The sequence below is a fragment of the Paroedura picta genome, chromosome 4 (assembly GCF_049243985.1).
Source record: "Paroedura picta isolate Pp20150507F chromosome 4, Ppicta_v3.0, whole genome shotgun sequence".
Lineage (NCBI taxonomy): Eukaryota > Metazoa > Chordata > Lepidosauria > Squamata > Gekkonidae > Paroedura > Paroedura picta.
The window spans coordinates 74,528,694-74,550,618 of NC_135372.1; the positions used below are offsets into that span (position 1 = coordinate 74,528,694).

The 21,925-nt window shown below is 40.0% G+C and overlaps 1 protein-coding gene across 4 annotated transcripts in view; it reads right to left on the reverse strand.

Annotated features, from left to right (window-relative positions):
• CACHD1 (cache domain containing 1) overlaps positions 1-21,925 on the reverse strand; it is a 168,099-nt gene that overhangs the window by 24,105 nt on the left and 122,069 nt on the right. For all 4 annotated transcript variants that reach the window (XM_077333463.1, XM_077333464.1, XM_077333466.1 and 1 more), the window contains 8 exons: positions 19,464-19,697; positions 16,220-16,369; positions 15,839-15,962; positions 8,589-8,706; positions 6,757-6,925; positions 2,701-2,843; positions 1,780-1,961; positions 477-587 (listed from right to left, as the gene is read on the reverse strand). In XM_077333463.1, the coding sequence (XP_077189578.1) occupies positions 477-587; positions 1,780-1,961; positions 2,701-2,843; positions 6,757-6,925; positions 8,589-8,706; positions 15,839-15,962; positions 16,220-16,369; positions 19,464-19,697 (1,231 nt within the window). The remainder of the gene's footprint in view (positions 1-476; positions 588-1,779; positions 1,962-2,700; positions 2,844-6,756; positions 6,926-8,588; positions 8,707-15,838; positions 15,963-16,219; positions 16,370-19,463; positions 19,698-21,925) is intronic.

Sequence of the window (21,925 nt, forward strand, 5' to 3'; positions counted from 1 at the left end):
ATTCAAAATACGTGGGCTACAGTATGGAACTCTGGGCACATAGCATCCCGTCTCAGCAACATGCGTGTCCTTTATTTGTTCTGACAACCAAACCAGTCAACAATAAAATCACACTATATTGTAGCAAGTTACAGTAATGTCTCTCATGTCTCTCAACTTCTTTACGTGAAAAACTGCAAATTATTTTCTTCCTTATGAGGGACTGACAGGCTTTTAAAAGTTTTCTTGGTAGAGCTAAGTATTATGTTAGGAGTTTACAGCAAGCTACTCCAAGGTGCTTTTGGACCACATGTGTGTGTGCGCACACATAAGGAACTTTGTTAAGGAACTATCTCAATTCAGATTTCCATGTTTGCAGACATTATGTACTATTTTTTGGCTTTGTGTGGAACTTTCTCTTCAGAAAAGTATCATTTGAGGATGCTTTTTAACAGCAGAGTACAAGTCATTATGGTCATGACCCAAAAGAAAATTACCTTGAAGAATGTACTGTATGGCTGATGGTAACTACATAGCCGGCTCCCCCAACATCTAAGTAAGGTCCAGTGAAAGTAATCAGTCCTGGATTTGCCAGTGCATGGAGATACCTAATATCAAGCACAATCAAAAACTTTAAGAGGTAATAAATGCGGAAAATTACTTGAGCACAAGCTAACCATATGCCAAGTGAGTTTAGCCCTCTTATTTCCTTAGGGTAATTTGTTCTTTTTAACTATATGCTTTGAGATTTTGTTTCTTGGTTTAACATGAATCAATAATAAATAATATTAGTGTGACTTACTGGAGAATGGATAGATCACATTATAGATTTTTCCCAGCTTATACTGCAATGCGTAGGGTGCTTATGCTCAGAAAGATTTAATTAAAAAGCATCTGTGGCTTTGTTCTCATATGATGTTTCTTGCTGCTGCAGAGATAGGTCCTGGTGTTTTTTCATTATTATTGTGAGGTGTATTATGTGAACACTCATCTAATTAAAACAGGGTTACTGCAGCAAGCCTCTTAAGATGGGAGTTTTTACAGGAGATATGCAAATATTTGAACTGTGGAGCAAAGGGGGAGCTAAGGAATGGTTAGTTCATTGCTCCAGCTCTCTGCAAGAAGATAAGAGGAGGAATCAGTGTGCTTATAGAATTGATACCAATGACTGACAGCATGAGTAGCTTGAGGGGGAAAATCTTGCATTTGTTTATATTCACTTGTTTCTAGCTTGATTTACCACCTGACTTATTTGAAAAGAGCATATGGAATAGAACACATTAAAGAGTTCCCTCGTGCATTTATTATCCCATCTGTAGTGTATACAAAACATTTTCTAAAATCCTGCTTGTGCATAATTAATAGTCTACTGTTAAATTAGCATATTCTTACTTGAAATTACAGCATAAGGAATCTACAGAATGGCAAAACTGTTGCCTGATATGATGAGAGGCAGGACTGCCATGACAACGTGAAATTCAAAATGAGAACCAAATGGGATAAGCTAGGAAGGGATTTTGCAATCAACATGGATTTTAGTAGCCATATGTAGGTATTTTTCATTATTCACTGTTTCATAGAAATGCAAGAAGCAGAAGCTATCTCTTAAAAAGTAAAGTTCCATACAATTTCTAGCACAAATTTAAACACTAAATATGTCTGAGTTTACACAGAACAAATTTCACTTATATATTTTTAATATGTCTGATAAATCAATGAAGACTTTCTACAAATCCTTGTGAAATATAATCCAACTCCAAGGTTTTCTTAAATCTTTCATAATGGGATCCTAAAACTCACCATTGTCTCCTAGTGGGATCAAATGCTTTGTCCATGAGGGAACCAGGATAAATTCTGAGCACCCCATTGGGCGTTGCTATGTAACGGCGGACAATGTAACTGTTCAAGCTACTCATTTCCATTTGTGTCATCCATTCATCTGTGACGTGACTGGTAGCCATTACTTCATTTCTGACAGAGAACTGCAAAACAAAGACAGACCTAGCAGGGTTCCTTTAAGACTTGCCTGAAAAGATAATAAGCTGCTTGCAGGGTTTCCTAAAGACCCATCAGAGATAATCTAAACCCAATTACTTTTTTAAAATCTTCTCACACCAGATATATCCAGCAAATTTCAAGAAATAAAAATCTCTTAAATTAATGAAACATTCATAGTTCATTGGGTTTTAGCCTGGCTAAATCTAAGAGTTTTTGGTTTTTATAACTCTACATATCAACACGAGTACTGCCTGTTCTTGGTAGTCTGATTTTCATATTGCTCATATTCATGTAATCTGAAAAATCTTTCTTTCTAATGGAAAGTGACTGTATGTTACCTGAAGATTCTCAGACTGCTCTTCAGCATAATTTTAATGTTCTGTCTCTGGTAATGTACTTCAGAACTCTATTGGCTAAGAATTTTAAAATAAATTTAATTAACATTGTTTTTTTATCCTGAGGGAATCAGTCCTACTTTCGTATGCCTCATTCACTCATTCCATGTGCTGCTATGAAAAATGAGCATGAAGTATTCATGGCAGTGGGAGAACAGCAAAAACAAAACACTCCCCCTTATTCATTTTAACAACAGCAGCTATTTGACATAGCAAGAAACCAAGAAGGCCAGCCAAAAGACATATGTTCTAAATAAGATTATCATGATAACAAAGAGGACAAGAAGGCAAAAAAGGAGAAAGAAGCAACCCATTGAAACCAGCATACTTTCAGTCCAGGATTGGCAATGAGACGGGTGTTGTCACTAAGATATGCTGTGTAGTGCTCCACCATTCTCTTAGTCTCAGGCTGGCTCAGATGTTCATAAGGTGAAGAGAAACTACCTGCAGACAGCATTACAGTAGGACTTTCTAAAAAAAAAAACATACAACACACAATAAAGCTCTAATACCACCAGAGAATATCACCTAAACCAAGCCATTTCATAACCAGTAATCTAGACATTATAAATGACACAGTAGGACAATTTAAGATTGTGAAAATGCAAGAAGCCCTAACTAGCCAAAGCCTCAACCTTTAATGTTCTTGTCCATGTGGCCACCAGGGGGTACCATTGTAACAACAGTAGAAAACTCTTCCCCCCATTCCTCTACTATAAGGGCTTGAAATATAAAACACCTATTATGGTCAAGGACACGATAGGAAAATGCAACTTCTGAAAACAAGATAGGTAGAAGCTGTTAGCGATTAATGACTGTAATTGGGCATTAATGTCTAGTAATCAAACTTTACTTAGGATCCCTGGCACCAGAGGCCTCAACCAGAGCAAGAGCCCTGTGTTACCTTAAAACAGTATAGTGGGGCTTGCAAGACAGAGCTGTTCCACCAGGGCAATGGTTAAGGCTTGATATCCGACATCTGATCTCACTGACCTCTCAGCCTACACATGCCTAGCTATACTTAGAGGGGTCCATGCTATGCCCATCCTAATCCCAAGGTACAGTTTTTTATGGATAATATCAGAACTTAACCTATGTTAGAAATTTTAGACTGAATTAGATTTATTTTTGTATTTTGGAATTTTTAAATGATTTTAACTATGTTGTGATCCACCCTGAGTCTGTTGGGATAGGGCAGAATAAAATTTTAAATCATTATAATCTTCGAAACACGACAAACATTTTAAAGAGTCAATTTAGATGATGAGAAACTGTTTACTCAAAGAGCTGAAACTTGAATTAAACTGCCAAAATATACTGTTGAAACCTTTCGCTTAATAATTGTTATTTTTTTCTATAGATTCAAATTCCTATTGCAGCATAATCTATGCTACTAAAATGAAGGCAATTGATTTTAACAGACAGTTATACAGATTAAAAAAACAATAAAAATGTGACACTGAAGGCTTAAGTTTTATACAATTTTTATAGTCGGTGAAATTGCCAATTAAAAATATTTCAAAGTATATTCTCACCCAAGTTCTAACTTCTGGCTTCTTTCAGGTATTGATGGTATTAAATATTTATAGCTGGGAATAAAATCTGCATAATTCCAAAGTCAACAGGATACGGCATGACTGGCAAGAACTTCAATGTTTTCATGTTATTGCTAATGATTTATTTGACAGCCAGGAAAATCAAGCTCAGCTTTGAATGTAAGTGTAACAACACTGCTCATACCTAACACATTCTATTTTCAGAAAACTAGTTTATGCAACTATGTGCTCATTTTGGGGTTTGCTTATTTTGCCAGGTTGTTTTGTTTTCTGAGGCAGACTATCCCAATTATCCATACCACTAAATCACAGCACTTCCTGGTTCATGTCTGAAGGCTCACCAAAACACCAGTTTTTGTTTTTTTTTTTAACCCAGCAAGCTAAGGAGGGAGTAAAGGTCTGAAAGAAGACAGGCACACTTGTTCTATTAGGACTCCCAAGCAGTACCAAAGTAATTAAAGAAAAGTCAGTTCATATAACTGGAAGTGAGATGCTGTTTGGGTTCAGTTTGCAGATTACAAGGATAATGCATGTCTACACAACGCAAAACCATTCAAATATCACTTGGTTTTTATTGATCTCTATTTTATATTGAATGATTATGTCTTGTTTTTTTCCCATCTATTTCCATTAGCATACAAAGAGCTGACAACTAAAACCTTCTTTTTGTACATTATTATTAAGGCATAATTATTATTACTAAATGAGAATTAGGATTACATGTACAAAACAGTTCTGGGTTAAGGACATTTTTGTCTAGTGTTTTTGATTTGCTATTTTGAAATACTTTTAGGGAGGAGATAAACAACAACCAAAGCAAAAGTAAAACAAAGTTGCACTTGTAACTGTTGTTCATCTTTTATGCAGGCACTCATGATAAATGCACATGGACAGGCCTACCATTTGAGAAGTTTACACAATTAAGAGTTTCTGAGGGGCACTGTGTGCTGGAGCCAGAAGCTTGTTCCTACCCAGGGACAATGTGCTCCTGGGCAGCAGTGCCCCCAGCCTCAGTAGTACTACCAAAGTACCACCAAAGATAATCTTTTCCTCATACATACGGATGTCCTCCATAGGAAGGGCTGGAAAAAGCCCACACAACCTTTTTGTGGCATTAGGAGGTACCCCTCTCTTTGCCCCACCTCCTTCAGCCATTGTGTCATCCTTTGTTTCTTGCTCTCCAGAAGAATAGGCACTAACTCAGTTGTATGCAATCTAGTTTATTCTTCTAATTTCTAGTACACCACCATCAACAATCTGCTTCCCGCCTCCTGTCCTCAATCACCCGCCCCCGATGCTCTTCCCCTTCCTTTTTATCCTCCCCAGTGTCTCCACCTCTCCATACTTAACCTGCAGGTCCCGCCTCCCACTCCTGCCCCTTCCGTCTCTGGGCATCGTCCAGTGCTGACTGTCTTTCAGGTGTGTATCTGCCTCCTTGCGTCCCCAGGTGCTGCCTGCCGCACCCTTTCTGCCAGACCCTTCATTGGGGAGCATGGGCTGGGGTGTCTCACTGCTGTGCCTCCCACCTGCCTCCCCTTCCACAGGCTGGCTGAGGTTTTTCTCTGGGTGCTCAACCCTGGGCTCTAGCTGTTCTGGGACTCAGGTGTTCCCCCTTTCTTTCGTCTCCCCTCCACCCTGGGGCTTTGCGTGGGTGCCAGGCTGGCCATCCCTCCATGCCTCTTGCAGCCCCTCGTTTGGCCCCTTTCCTTCCCTGCCCCAAGGTCTTGCAAGTCTGGGTGGATGTTGACGGGTGGCAGTCTCGCTGTCTGAGGCGTCTGGGCTTGTGTCGTCATCATTGTGGGTGGCTGCTTTGGCGTCCTCCCTGCAGGCTGGGTCTGTTGCCTTTTGAGGCCAGTCCATCTCCACCCCCCCTCCCGTCTCACCATTGCCAGCTACTCCAGAGAGGCTCGGGGGTTCATCAGGAGGGTCAGGACCGGCAACCTCGTCTGGCGGCTCCCAATGAGTAGGCTCCCCTCGCACCCTTTCTCCCACCCCATCACCCCCACTCGGACACTCTTGTCCAGTCTCTGATCCAATGTCTCTGATCCCCTGGGGTGGGGATCTACCACTCATTTAGAGCTCAGCAGAAAGTGTCTTTTTAGTTTTGTTACTGTTGAATAGCCATTCTTATCTACTGAGGTTTCGACCTTGAAACCAGTCCTCAGAAGAAAGTATAATGAAACTTCAAGACCTCACTTTTAAAGCTCTAGGGTAGTGGTCCCCAACCACCAGGCTGCGGCCCGATGCCAGGCTGCGAAGGCCCTGGCACTGCGCTGCGGCTCCCTCTCCCCATTCCCCCGCAGTAAAAAACTTCCCAGGCTGCAAGCTTGCGGCCCGGTAAGCTTCTTACTGTGGGAGGAGGGGAGAGGGAAGCAGGGCCGCGCACGTGCATTGTGCATGCGTGGCCGGGCAATCGCCCTCCCTGCTGCCGCCTCCCTGCTCTAGGGAACTGCACAGTAACCATCTCCTGAAACTGACAGCTAAAGATCAGGTAGAATTCTTTGATATATTCAATGTAAGCCTCTCATCTCCACAGTCCACGTGGCTGATAAGGGCCCAGCAATAGCTGTGTTCTTAGCTCTGCTTACATTCGCACTGTAGTAGTGGGAGACCCAGATCTCAGCCTAATCAGCCTAATCCCAGGGTTTTGTGGATAAACTGAAGGAGGATAAAAAGCATTATTTTAAAAATATTTGTTGCCTGCGTGTACTCCAAGTATATGGAGTATACTGCGTGTATAACCATTTAATATAATAACATTATAGCTTATTACATAGTGATCAGTACATGGATGAATCCATAGATGGATTTCCAAAGAATTGCTTTACCTAAAGTTGCCAGTTGTTTGAAATGTAGGCAAGCATTGGGCTGCCCCAAGAGGTCCAGTCGATGATAAAGTAGCTTGCTACTCGGTACCGTGTTGAGGTTCTTAAGTTGCCTAACAGGTATTTCTGGCTGTATTACAACAATACACAAAATAAAGGATGTATCTTGAACCTAAAAAAACACAACAAAGTAATTATACTTAATGAGGAACATATTCCCATTACAATAAAAAACAAATCTGATGGTTTGTGTGCCCCCTCCCCCCCAAAAAAATCTCCTGCAATTAAAATATCCTATCTGGCATTTTAAAAGAAGATTGGAAAGTTCCCTGTGGAATTCTTTTCCCAAGTACTTGAAGATCCACTGAGTATGGCCCCAGGCCCAGCAAATGCGACTGAATGAAAGAATGATCAACACAAGATACTGATCACAGGATTTCCAGTATAAAAGTTGCTCTCTAATTTATTATTTTTAGAGTAAATATTCTTATTTATCATAATGTTAAATATTTATTTATATTTTAAACATTCTCATAAATGTGCAACTAATTACACACAGAGCAAATTATCAAAGTTAATTGTTTACTTGCACATCTCTTTTCAAAGCTTGCATACCTGGTGATCATGAAACAAAAGCCAGGTAGAGTATATAAGAGTTATTTCATTATGAGACAGGAGCCAAAAGCTCACCCAACTCCTATGGATCCAAAGATCATGCAATATGTCATATATAAGAATACGATCCCTCTTTCTTTCTAGAATGTTCCTCATCATGCAAACAACATCACTGTTCATGAAGTCATATTTGGCTGAACAGTTTTGTTTTTAGCTGTAGTGGTTCTGCATTTTCTAACTGTCTCTCTGTCTGTCTTGTAAACTGCAAACAGTAACTGGGAAGGCATAAAGAGAGACAGGAGTATGCATGCCTGCAGTTCCCTTGCCTAAATATTATCAACCACTTCCCATTTTCTCTTCTTTTGATATAGCAATGGTAGCCTATAGCATACGACATTAAACATAATAATGTACTAAGTACAGATTAAAAAGACAAAATCCATTTGAACTAGTATTTTCATCCTCTGAAAACTTCACAAATACTTTAATCTTTGAGATGACTGTTAGGAAGACTTACAAAAAAGACATTGGGTAGAATTTCAGCACAACTGAAAATAAGGCTTCTCTTTTACTCAGAGGATAAACATTTGTTAGGGCTAAACTACTACCGACGACATGCATTAGAATGCTGCATTGTCTGCATGATCAGAACATGGTTTGAATGCTGCTCCATACAAACAGATTTTCTCCTCCAAGAAAAGCAGATTGTCAAGAAGGAGGTAAGGCCAAATTTCATTCTCTGACATGTAGTTTTCTATGTAGATAAGGATCTTTTTTCATATGGGGAACTGTTAAATTGCTTGCTACAAAACAGATATACCACCTTAGTGAGAACTAGGACTAAGACAGCTACGACTGTGTGTAAAAACATTGTAAGACATTTATTCTCCCCACTCCCTTCATATCATGTCAAACCAATAACAACAAAGACAAGCATTCTATATTACCAGGACAAGATCAGCACTTACTGTAGGAAGTTTATTGTGCAATATGCTTTCTGTTAAACCAACACCTTGTTGGTTCCAACTACAGTTTATTTATAGCAGAGATGCAGGGATAACTAAAGTGGTACATAGTACAGTAGATCTGAAACAGCAGTAACTCTTAAAAGTATTAAGAGAATCCCACTTTTGCTGCAATTAAAGCTCTCCTTCAGGTGCACTGCATTAGCATACCTTAACATGTCATACTGCCATCCAGAACTGAACTGTGTCACTTACCATTTTCCAGGCGTAACTCACATTGTAAGCGTCTTTCCCAATTTCACGCAGCTTGTTTACATGCCAAGATAGAGAGGAGTTCACAGGGACTGCAATGAGCTGACTGCCCAGAGGAAGACTAAGTTGGCAACAAAAAATATTCACTAATTATGAAATGTGAAAGAAATTTCTGTTATACTTCACAATGAGATTATTTAATAGCTGTGAACGGTTTGTTTTCAACTGAAATAAAAGATGTATGTTTTGATACACGATAGTTACCTACTCTCATTCAAACCCAAATGCCACATGTTGTGCTGTAACAATTTTGACTGGAGGAATTTATTCTAGAGGAGTGATCTCAGTGACAGAATCATCAGAGAAATGAACTGAAATAACTGCTGAGTTTAATATGAGATACAATTAGCTATTTGTATGCTCAGCAGTAGCAAAAAGGCAAATGGCAGCTTCTATTAATTGATATATCATTCTTTGCACATGCTAGAAAAAGAAATTGGCACTTTCTTCCACTAATGTGGAACTGGGCTACATCTCTAGTCTTGAAGAGAGATGAAGACATTTCATCCTCCATGAAGACTGTACATTAAAAAGCACCAAATGTTCATGAGAACTTGTGATGACAGCACCACAATTTTTAATTTCCAGCTTTAAATAATGCAGGGGTTTGCTGGTTGTCTTTAAATACAAGACAAGTGCTTAATTCAAGGGCCAATGCAAAAGATGATTTACTGAGAAGGGGACAAAACTGAATATCACTATGCAGAATGGGCATTTATTTGTTGTTGTTCTTGTTGTTGTTGTTAGGTACGAAGTCTTGTCCGACCCATCGCGACCCCATGGACAATGATCCTCCAGGCTTTCCTGTCCTCTACCATTCCCTGGAGTCCATTTAAGTTTGTACCTACTGCTTCAGTGACTCCATCCAGCCACCTCATTTATTTACAAGCTTGTAGTTCAGTTCAAACTTTATTACAGTCATTCAGACCAAGTTGTATGAAGTTAATACATAAAACACCAAAAGAATATGGCCATTTGATATAATGCAATTTAAAACAGATCATAAAATAGAACTTAAAATTATGCTACTTTAGAGCATCGGATTTTTATGGCGGAGGCACAAAACTTAGCCAGCTGAGTTGTCACCTGGGGGGGGGGGGGACTCATCACTTAGCAGCCTCTTTGCTCGATCTACATCATGTTCTGGTAACTTTTTAAGGAGTGGTTCAATCAAGTTGCTACGAATGTCTACATAAGCAGTGGAACAATATATGCTCTCTTGTATCAATTTCGCCACTCCCACAAAAATACTGTCTCAGTGTAAGGGGAATGTTCTTATAGTGACCCTCTACAAGAGCTGAAGGCAAGACGGAGCATCTTGCAAGGGTAAATGCCCTTCTTTGCTTACTTATTACCAGCTGAGACAGATAAGTGGCAGGGGACAGAACATATCTTGTTTTAACTGGGGTCAAAAAAGTTGGAGCTTTACTCAGGTCCAGGTTTACAAGCCTGTATAAGCCTGCCTTGTTCTATTAGGTTAAAGAATCTTTAGATCATTTTCAAAGCGACTGGTTGCTTATACCTGTCTTCTAGTTTATTTATTTACAATTTAAAATTCCATGTTTAATACAAGTGAAACAATAAAACAGTATGAATAAAACAATAGAAACAATATAAAATTTAAAAGTGAGTTGCAGTAATCAAGCCTGGAGGTGACCATTGCATGTACTACAGTGGCAAGGTGTTCCAGGGCCAGATTTGTCACTATTAGCTTTGCTTGGTTTAGATACAAAAATGTGCTACCTTCATGACTTGTGCCTCCATCATTAAGAAGGCATCAAAAATTAATCCCACACGTGGTCAGCTAGTCTGGCCATTGTCAAAATGAAATATTACCTGAGTTCAACTTTTTATTTAAAGTAATTCCACTAGGAGTTAAGGATAAGATTTATATGGAACTATAAAAGGCCAAGAATTGCTTTTAAAACTTTACAAGATGAAAAGAGGTGGCCAGTATGTTCCAAACCTGAAACTTTACCTGCACGCAGCAGCTCTATCTTGGTAGGTTGATTGGATTTCTGATCCGAATTCAAGGGATTTAGTATTTGAGAATAATGGTATGGATGAAGATTTCCACAGTTTTTTATGGCCGGGATCCAAAATAAAGAGGTCAATAGAACTCAATTCATGGACCTCTAATTTGTTAACTATATGGAAAAAGTACAAATCAAGGCTAACAGCTGATTCATCTTTATTGAAATCTCCAATAGAGGCCTATTTTGATAAATCCCAACAGAGAAGACTGAGTTGTCTCAAAAATAAAGATTTTTTTTAACCTGACCAGGAAATTAAATTCTTTTGAAGACCTTGTGAGCATAAGTATAGACATTCACTGATTGGAGTATTATCAGATTATAACAAGATTCAAAACTGAGTTCCCAGGACATGTAGATATGGGGCACCCACTAACCAAGTTTGAAAATATTGTTTTTCAAAACAAACCTCCTTTACAGGGGAAACTCTATAAGTTAATGTTAAAATATGAAACTGAAGATGAACAAGTTAAGGTATGTATGATTAGATGGATGCAGAACTTGGGCATAATATTACTTTTGATGCGTGAGAACGGTTATGGTCTAAAACTCTAAAACTTATAAAATCACAGATGTTGAAGGAAAATTTGTATGTTTTTATAGATGGTATGTTACACCTAATGTTATCAGCTGATTGTCTAAAGAATATTATCCTAAGTGCTGGAGGTGCAAGGGAAGTATTGGATCTTTTTATCATATGTGGTGGAATTGTTAAAAAGTATGGAAATTTTGGATTAAGATTCATACTATATTAGAAACAATACTTAATGTAAAATTTCCTACGTATCCTGACTATATATTGTTAAGTATGATACCGGAAAATATCCCACCGCAATTTTTTTTTCATGCCACAGCTACGGCCAGGATTGCCATAGTAAAGGTCTGGAAAAACATAGAGATTCTGACAGCAACAGATTGGTTGGATAAACTAGCAGAACTTTCTAAAAATTAACAAGTCTGGTTAATGGTAAATCTTCAGAAAAATTTCCAAAACAATGGCATTATTATACTGACTATATGCAAAAGTAGTAATTGTGGCTGTACATGTCTACTGAAGTTATTCTTTCTAGGATGGTTCTATGTTTCTTATTCTTATTGTTTAATCTTTTTTCTTGTTTCCATCTGAAATAATAAAAAATCTTTAAAAAAAAGACTCCCAGGTTCCTGGCCAATTGCGTAACAGTAGGTTGTACTCAATTCAGTCTGGGAAGGCATGCTTGTCAAATCCCTGCCAGTTGCAACCTCATTAGATTCTGAGGAAGAAGAAGTGTGGAGAGTTCTGCCAAAATCCGCACCAGACCCAATAAACCACAAGAAGACTCATAACTGGCCAAGGAGCCCAGCTCAGAACTTGAACCAAGTACAAGCACTCAGCCTCTGGTGACAGAAGCACCAGCTGATTCTCCATCTTTGTCTCCTGAGCCCAGAGAACAATGGCATGACAAGCAATGCTTCTTGTTACTGGAGTGACCACTCAGCTAGGTTAGCATCTCAATACGGGACTGGCCTCCATGAATGCCTGCAGAACCCTGACTAATTAGGCAGCTGTTTGTGGTTAGTTGAGTGTCAAGCGTAAAACTATGGTGGAGGTAACAGCTTGCTGCGTTGCTTATGCCTGAACTGGCACTTCCCATTCCTATCACCTTGCTTTAATCAGATTCTCTGTGCTCTACTGACCTTCAGCTAGTGACCTGGATTACAGACCTGCTTCTGAACTTGCCTGATTTTACTGCTTGTGTGACTGTTTTGGCTCTGACCTTCGGCTTGTGATTACAACTTTGTGCATCCTCCTCCTTTGAAACTATCTGCCTAGCAGCACACCACTCTCATTCTGTGTCTGGAAACTTGGACAGCATCTCCTAGTCTGGTCCTTTCTTCCACAGCCAGAGGAAAGCCATCTTTGCAGGGTTCAGTTTCAGGCAGCCTGCTTTAAGCCACTCCATCACCGCTTCCAAACACTGACCAAAGAGCTTGGAGGGGCATCCAGCCAACCATCCATGAGGAGATAGAGCTGGGTATCATCTGCATATTGGTGGTACCCAAGCCAAAAACCCAAACTAGTTGGGCAGAGGATGCATGAAGATGTTAAATTACTTCAGGAAGACAATAGCTTCTTGCAAAACGCTACAAGGGAGTTGGCTGGAGAGTGATTGATCCTCCCAGATAGCGACTCTCTATTGTCAACCATGGAAAGAGGAGGTTACCTACTGAAGGACAATCCTCTGAACCCCTGTGTTAACAAGGCTGCAAGCTAGTAGCTCATGATCTACCACATCAAATACTGCCATGAGATTGTGCAACACCAGCAGTGTTGATCCACTTTGGTCCAGCAGTCACCGGAGATCATCCGACAGAACAACCAAGTTGTCTCCACCCCAGGGCCATGGTGGAAACCCTACTGAAATGGGTCCTAAACTGATGCTTCATCTAGGACCGCTAGCAGTTAGTCTGCAGCAGCCCTTTCAGTCACCATGAGAGGTGCAAGATGGGGCGGTAACCGACAGGGTCCCAGGAATCCAATGATTTTTTTTCAAGAAAAGGTAGACCACTGCCACTTTCAGGCTGTTCGGGAATAGGGCACAAACATTATCTTTGTTTGTGCCCTAATACAGCACACCCTCAGAACCCATCCTTGTGTTTCAATGCATACAAAGTTACTTTAAGAAGGTTATCATGCATATGCATATTTTAGTGACTAAATCTGATTGGCACAAACTTCTGATCTTCCTGGATTTTTCGTGAATAAACTTAACGCAAGCTTCTGATCCTCAAAATGATATTTAAAACAGAGAATTTGGGACCTCAGTAATTTCACCAACATTTTTAGTAGAAGGACTGACCCAGCAATGTCAAGTGAAACCAGCAGAAATTGTAAATTTTAGTATCAGGCTCTCCTGATCCAAAATGAGAATACATTCCAAGTCAAAAATACTGATAACAATTCTTACACTAATATTTTGAAAAATTATGTAGAACACACTAGATAAAGTTGATGCTTTCATGAGACCTTCATTTACAGATTAAGCACAGTTCTTCACAAAACATTTTATCCCATCTTCCATAATGATTCAATGTGTCTCAGCACATTATTGAACACCTGCATACAAAGCCAAAATGGGCTAAAGATGTTTTGAAAACTCAAGCTGATACAGATCCAGTAAGTTTCAGCTCTTGCCTGCCTGAAGTAACCCAAAAGATTTTAACATACTGATTTATCTGTAACTTCTGGAGGAATCACCTCCTTCAATTAAAGTTGTTACATTACAACCTGTGGCATCTGATCTGAATGAGAGCTGGTAAACGTGGTACTGACAAGAGCAACCCCAGGTAGAACATTTTATAGAAGCGAATCAGGATACAACAGCAAGGACAACTGTTGAGGGGTACTGGGACTGTTCCAGATAATACCTGGAACTCGTATTTTTTTTCGTGTGTTAACTATAAGTTAATTAATAATGCCATATAACAGCTATTATTTTCTTGTGGATTTTTTGCTCCTATTCCTTGTTTTAAAAGCTGCACTGTACAATGCTGCATGTTCTTATGACCTAACATGAATTTCTTCTCAGACCCTGGGAAACTCACTGAATACTTCTTTCATTTTCCAAATGGAAAATCTATGAAGGGGATCTTGCCTATCTTACAGTGCTGATGTTGAGATTAAAGGTTTTAGAGCTCCTTGAAAATGAAAAACTCAGTATGAGGTCAATTATTTTAACATGCATATTTAAATTGTGAATTGCCAAATATGAACAGAGAACAAAACAGCAGAGAAAATGTAAATTAAAATATCTTGGTAGCATGGTTTAAAGGTTAATTACTAGTTTCAGCCATGAGTGTTTATAAACAGCTATAATCCTGAGAGATTTAAAGCAGGCTGAAAAATCTGACATAAAATAGAACTGTCACACACCGGTTAAAACTAATGTTTTCTTTTTCTCTATCGTATGTTCTTCAACAGAAGACAGATTTTCAGCTATTGTTCCAGGAATTGTCTCTGTTTTCTCTTTAAATCTCATTGTAAAACCAAAGAACTGTGGAGCAAGATGGCAAACAACAGTGGTTCCTTCTGCCTGGTCTTAATATTTAGTTCATCAAGGTTTGCTCCCAAAATTCAATAGTTATACAGCAAGGCTTTTATGGCTGTGGGGAAATCTGTGTTCCCACACTTGGAATCTCCACACTATAGAGAGATTACAACTGGTTGATGTTAAGGAAACAAAAGACTGTAAAATTATTAACAGCAGAAGTGGGAATGATGATGGCAAGCTCTGGTTACACTTGAAGATTTCAAAAAGCACAATATAGTTTTATTAAAATAATAATAAGAAACAGGACAGAAATGTTATTTAAAAAATCCTGAATATAAGCAGCTGCCATACGCCAAGCAGGACCATTGGTTCATCTTTTTCAGTACTATCTATAGCAGGGGTAGTCAAACTGCGGCCCTCCAGATGTCCATGGACTACAATTCCCAGGAGCCCCCTGCCAGCATTCGCTGGCAGGGGGCTTCTGGGAATTGTAGTCCATGGACATCTGGAGGGCCGCAGTTTGACTACCCCTGATCTATAGTTACTGGCAATGGCTCTCTAGAGTGTCAGGCAGACTGGCTGTTCCCCAATATCTGCCACTTCATATCCTTTAACTGGAGATCCTGGTCACTGAACCTGGGACTATGCACTGATAGTACATACTATACAAACAGTAATAGGGAGTTAACCTTTTTATGAACAGAGATCTTCTTTTCCAGAGTGCACAGGAAATAATTTGTCTTAAAAAGGAAATGATACCTTATGATTCAGTATTCCAAACAGTAGGATATGTTTCTGGGAGCAACAGCAATTACTATTGGTCACAGTTGGCTCTGGGAAGAATCACCTCAGGCACAATCCACTGAGATGTTCTCTACAGATGGAAACGTGCAGGAACTCTGTGAAAACATTCTTATAAGCCTGTGCTCTTCTCATTAAATGCAAAGGAACATCTCCAGAACTTGCTGGTATACTAAACCCTGAAATAGCTATACTGGGAATGAACCAAAGCAATATGAATTTCCCATGAAGTATGCAGACTGCTCATAATAGAAAATAGTAACGCTATTGAAGATGCAAAATCATAGCCATCTAGTTTTCACTGGAGATTAAATGCACAAAGTCTTACCTTAGAATGTTCTGTCGAACCAACTCAAATTTTGGAATATTTTCATAGTGTATGATATCTGTATGTAGCGGTGGTTCAGAAAGCAAATATGGTCTGGTAAGGGAGGGGTGCATAAGAGTGTACCCTAAAAATAAGCAATACAATGTTTTTGGAATATAGATTTTTATGATAAAGTTAAGATGTACCTCTACAGAGAAAAATACTCACATAATAGTAATCAAATTAAATATGTCAACACAAAATTAAACATTCCAGTGCTTTAAGGGCAAACAGTAAAACAAACTGACTCAGAAAATGATTATTATCAAATAATACAGCTCTATAGTTGGAGCTCTAAGACAATCAATATTTTAGCAAATTTGGACACTGTCAATAGCTCACCTTTATTATCGATCAGAAATGTGTATGAAGCCAGAGAATCTTGGTAGTATGTGACATCTTCCAAAATATATGCCAGGTTAACATCTACTCCAACAATTCCTAGTAGTAGGTTTCCAAAATAACAAGGTTTGCTTACTGTCATTATTAGACCTGTAAATAAAAAGAAAAATCCAGTGAGCAACACTGATCTCCTTCAGCATCTGGGCAAGGTAACAGAGAAGGAGTTTGATGTTTCTTCTCTTTTTGTTTTTTTTTAACCAAATGATATGCCCAATACCCTAGATGACTTTGAGAGATTCAACACTAGTGATGGTGAAAAACACCTGTGTTGCCAACAAAGGTTTTTAATAAGAGTGGATGGGATGCAGGACAACTGATTCAGTAGCTATTGTGAAGCAGAGCGATCATAGGGCTTGGTCCCTTGGCCCCAGATCATCTTCGTCGCTCTCCTGTACCCTTTCAATTTTATCTACGTCCTTCTTGAAGTGAGGCCTCCAGAACTGCACACAGTACTCCAGGTGTGGTGTGACCAGTGCCGTATACAATGGGACTATGACATCTTGTGATTTTGATGTGATGCCTCTGTTGATACAGCCCAAAATGGCATTCGCCTTTTTTACCGCTGCATCACACTGCCTGCTCATGTTTAGTTTACAATCCACAAGTACCCCAAGGTCTCGTTCACACACAGTGTTACCTAGAAGTGTATCCCCCATCCAGTAGGCATGCTTTTCAATTTTCTGACCCAAATGCAGAACTTTACACTTATCTTTATTAAATTGCATCATGGTCTCATTTGCCCATTTTTCCCTTGTGTTCAGATCTCGTTGAACATCAAACGATTTCCCCCTTTATTTTTTCTGTCACTGTCAGAATTCCAGGCACAAGATAACACAGAAAGGTTCTGCAATATTTATATTCATCAAAATTACAAAAGGTCACTACCAATTTACCTAAGTCTACATTCACCCCTCCCCTTTTCTACCTACTTTGTCCGAATGACTTCTACCTTCCTTGGAAAACTGTCTATCCTACTGGCACATTAGAAACATGCCTAGAAGCAAATTTATCATGTTTTCAGCCCTTGAGTCTTTTGTAACCACCTGGATTTGATTCACCAAATGGTACATTAGTTTTGAAGGCTTGACAATGTTTCTTCGTGGTATCTGAGATGCATTATCTAAATCAACCCTGACCCACAGCAGCAATGCTTATTTATTGGCAGTACGAGACTATCAGTCACACACCATTTCCAAAGTATTAGGGATTAAGTTCTTATACCCCAGGAGTGACATCAGACATCCTAATTACTTGTCTTCTTTCCCTTTTGTAGGAAATATATTCTATAACTACATACAATCCTTGCCAGATAGGCTTAACTAAACTAATATTTACTTAAAATATTCATACTCCACTTCTCCAAAATTTAGGATGTTTCCATAATAATAAATCCAATAAATATAATAAAGCAGATTAAAATGTACTGAAGAATTCATTGTTACAGCAGCATACTCTGTAGCCACAGCTATAGTTTTAGATCAATTTCAGTAAAAGGCCTTGTTTCTTTGCTACCAAGATCCTTATTAGATGAGGTGTGGGCTTAAAGAGTGGGAACAAGAACACAGGCAACAGATGGCTCATATGGTGAAGGGCACTGTTAAGTAGCTGGGTTTCCAGCCAAGAAAGTTTTGAAAAGATAAAACACAGCACTTTGACTTGGGCCTGGCATTACTTGGTAGCTAATGCAGCTGCTGTACAAAAGGTTGGGTAAATTCAAAACTCTGTCATTCGGCACAGATTGAAAGCATCCAAGATGTCTTCAAGAGCTTCAAGAGCAAAGTTCATTATGATAATAAATCTTATATAGTACAAAAGTGAAGACTGGCATGGAAAGATCATATTTCTCTCGAATAGGGTCAACAGATGGGTGATAGGAGAAGAAGAGTTGGTTCTTATATGCAGCTTTTCTCTACCTGAAGGAGTCTCCAAGCAGCTTACGATCGCCTTCCCTTTCCTCTCCCCACAACAGACACCCTGTGAGGTAGGTGGGGCTGAGAGAGCCCTGATATCACTGCTTGGCCAGAACAGCTTGATCAATGCTGTGTCAAGCCCATGGTCACCCAGCTGCTGCATGTGGGGGGAAACCCGGCTCACCAGATTAAAAGTCAGCACTCCTAACTACTACACCAAGAAGGTGCTTCCACTTGATGCTTGCCTATCCAAAAAGAAAATATGGTTCAGAGCACAATATGGGTAGTCTCCTAACCTAATCACATAGGGTAACTGACATCCTCTCCATCGCTATAAGACCCTCCATAGCACTAGAACTACTAGCATTATATCATTTATTTCTGGATTTCTGTTAATGTCCTCCACTCAACCACAGTCCTCAAACATGGATTAAAACTGAAATACTCACGAGTCATTACTTAACTAGCCCAAGAGTAGGTAATTATTAGCATATTAATCTAGTGGCTTCATACAGAAAATTTAGCAGCATTGGTTGAAACCAACGATATGCCAAGTCCAGGGGGCTGAGCTAACATCCCAAGGATGACCTACTGAGTACCTTGTGAAAGAAAAAATTAGAACTTCTTGTGAGTCAAGTTCATGTCCTCTGTTGCCTTTCAATTCAGACATATATGAGCCAGTGGCCGTAAGCCACAGAAAGGCCCAAAAGCATCAAGCTGAAAAAGTTCTTCCTTACCAATTTGCCATAAAAATTCTCCCAGTCCCATATTTTGACCAAAAGATTACAAGTGCACTGAACAAAATTTCAGCAGTAGTTGAAGAAAAACCATTTTGTGAGGGAATGTTTTTAGCAGAGAAACTGTGTGTGTGTGTGTATGGGGGGGGGGCTTTACTCTTGTCCTGCTGTAGCTCCAAGAAGCCTATTTTCTTTCATATGGAATTCCACTTACGGGTTTACCATCATAATGAATCAGTCTGCAAGAATCTGCACCTTCTGAAAGAGGCTTTCCTGTAACAAAAGTAGCCTTTGGAGTTTTCTTACCTGGCTTTGTGCATACTGCGTAGTTAGCTTATCATAATAACAGTAGCAATTGAAACAGGAAGTCACAACATTGTAACTAGCACACCGTCATTTTACACATCATAATGCATTACACACAGTATTTACTTGAATATGCCACCTACCAAGTTTGCTACACCTGTATTACTGGAGAGTACAGCAAACCTTGCCAGTGGGGAAGATTGTTCATTTTTAGAGCTCTCCAGCACTTACCATCTCCCATTTCATCTGAGAAAGGCAAACTGAAGACTGCTTCATCAATCATGTGGTTTGGGAGATTTGTATAAAAGCGGCCCACTGTGGTTTCCAAGTTGCTCAGCTGGTTCAAGACCATCATGCTCCCTTTGATCACAGGCAAGGTAGTTCGGTCAGGCACGCCATACTTTGCTGAGTTCTGCTCTGCAAGATCTCGGAGAAATGCCAGTTCTTTTAAGCCCGTCACTCCCTCTGCAAGGAACATGTTTATGGTTAACTAAGGACAAGACAAGAGTAGAATCATAGAATCATAGAATCATAGAATCATAGAGTTGGAAGGGGCCATACAGGCCATCTAGTCCAACCCCCTGCTCAACGCAGGATCAGCCCAAAGCATCCTAAAGCATCCAAGAAAAGTGTGTATCCAACCTTTGCTTGAAGACTTCCAGTGAGGGGGCACTCACCACCTCCTTAGGCAGCCTATTCCACTGCTGAACGACTCTGACTGAGAAAAACTTTTTCCTGATATCTAGCCTATATCGTTGTACTTGAAGTTTAAACCCATTACTGCGTGTCCTCTCCTCTGCAGCCAGCAGAAACAGCATCCTGCCCTCCTCCAAGTGACAACCTTTCAAATACTTAAAGAGGGCTATCATGTCCCCTCTCAACCTCCTTTTCTCCAGGCTGAACATTCCCAAGTCCCTCAACCTATCTTCATAGGGCTTGGTCCCTTGGCCCCAGATCATCTTTGTCGCTCTCCTCTGTACCCTTTCAATTTTATCGATGTCCTTCTTGAAGTGAGGCCTCCAGAACTGCACACAGTACTCCAGGTGTGGTCTGACCAGTGCCGTATACAATGGGACTATGACATCTTGTGATTTTGATGTGATGCCTCTGTTGATACAGCCCAAAATGGCATTTGCCTTTTTTACCGCTGCATCATACTGCCTGCTCATGTTTAGTTTACAATCCACAAGTACCCCAAGGTCTCGTTCACACACAGTGCTACCTAGAAGCGTATCCCCCATCCAGTAGGCATGCTTTTCATTTTTCTGACCCAGATGCAGAACTTTACACTTATCTTTATTAAATTGCATCTTGTTCTCATTTGCCCATTTTTCCATTGTGTTCAGATCTCGTTGAACTCTGTCTCTATCTTCCGGAGTATTTGCCAGTCCTCCCAATTTGGTGTCATCTGCAAACTTGATGAGTAGTCCCTCCACCCCCTCATCTAGATCATTAATAAATATGTTAAAAAGTACCGGGCCGAGCACCGAACCCTGAGGTACCCCGCTACTCACCTCTCTCCAGTCTGATGAAACACCATTGACAACAACTCTTTGAGTGCGGTTCTCTAACCAATTCCCTATCCACCTAACGATCTGAAAATCCAGATTGCAGTCCTTCAACTTATCCATCAGAACATCATGGGGAACCTTGTCAAAAGCTTTACTAAAATCCAAGTAAATGACATCAACCAAATTTCCCCGATCCAGCAAACCTGTTACTTGGTCAAAAAAGGAAACTAGGTTGGTCTGGCAGGACCTGTTGGAGACAAATCCATGCTGACTTCCTTGGATCACCAAATTGTCCTCCAGATGTTTGCAGATCGCTCCCTTTAATATCTGCTCCATTATCTTCCCCACAACAGAGGTCAGACTCACTGGTCTGTAGTTTCCCGGGTCATCCTTCCTCCCTTTTTTGAAGATTGGAATAACGTTTGCTCTTTTCCAGTCCTCCGGGACATCTCCAGTCCTTAAAGAGGTTCCGAAGATGATGGACAAGGGCTGTGCAAGTTCTCTGGAAAGTTCTTTGAGTACTCTCGGGTGCATTTCATCTGGACCAGGGGATTTGAACTCATCCAGTGCAGCTAAATGCCTCTCGACCACCTCTCTATCCATGTTAACCTGCCACCCAGACACTATCCTTTGGCTACAGCCATCTCTAGATGTGCCTAAACACTTAGACCTGTGGGAAAAAACAGATGTAAAATAGGCACTAAGCCTTTCTGCTTTCTCTGCATCTTTCGTTAGAGTTTGTCCATCCGCACCCAACAGCGGGCCTATTGCCTCCTTTACTTTACGTTTGCTCCTCACGTAACTGAAAAATCTTTTCTTGTTACAATGGGCTTCCCTGGCCAATCTTAGCTCACTCTCAGCTTTGGCCTTTCTGATGATTGATCTACAGTGCCTAGTAACCTGTAGGTACTCTTCTTTAGAGCTCTGTCCTTCCCTCCATTTCCTGAACATTTTCCTTTTCTTTCTTAGTTCCTCTTGAAGTTCTCTGTTCATCCAAATAGGCTTCTTAGAGCTCCTGCAGTGTTTTCGTATTTCTGGAATAGTCATTGATTGAGCATGCAATAGCTCTTGTTTGAGTAGCGCCCACCCTTCACATGCTCCCTTCCCTTCCAGCATTCTCGTCCATGGTATGACACTCATCATGTCTCTGAGTTTATTAAAGTTTGCCCTACGAAAATCCAA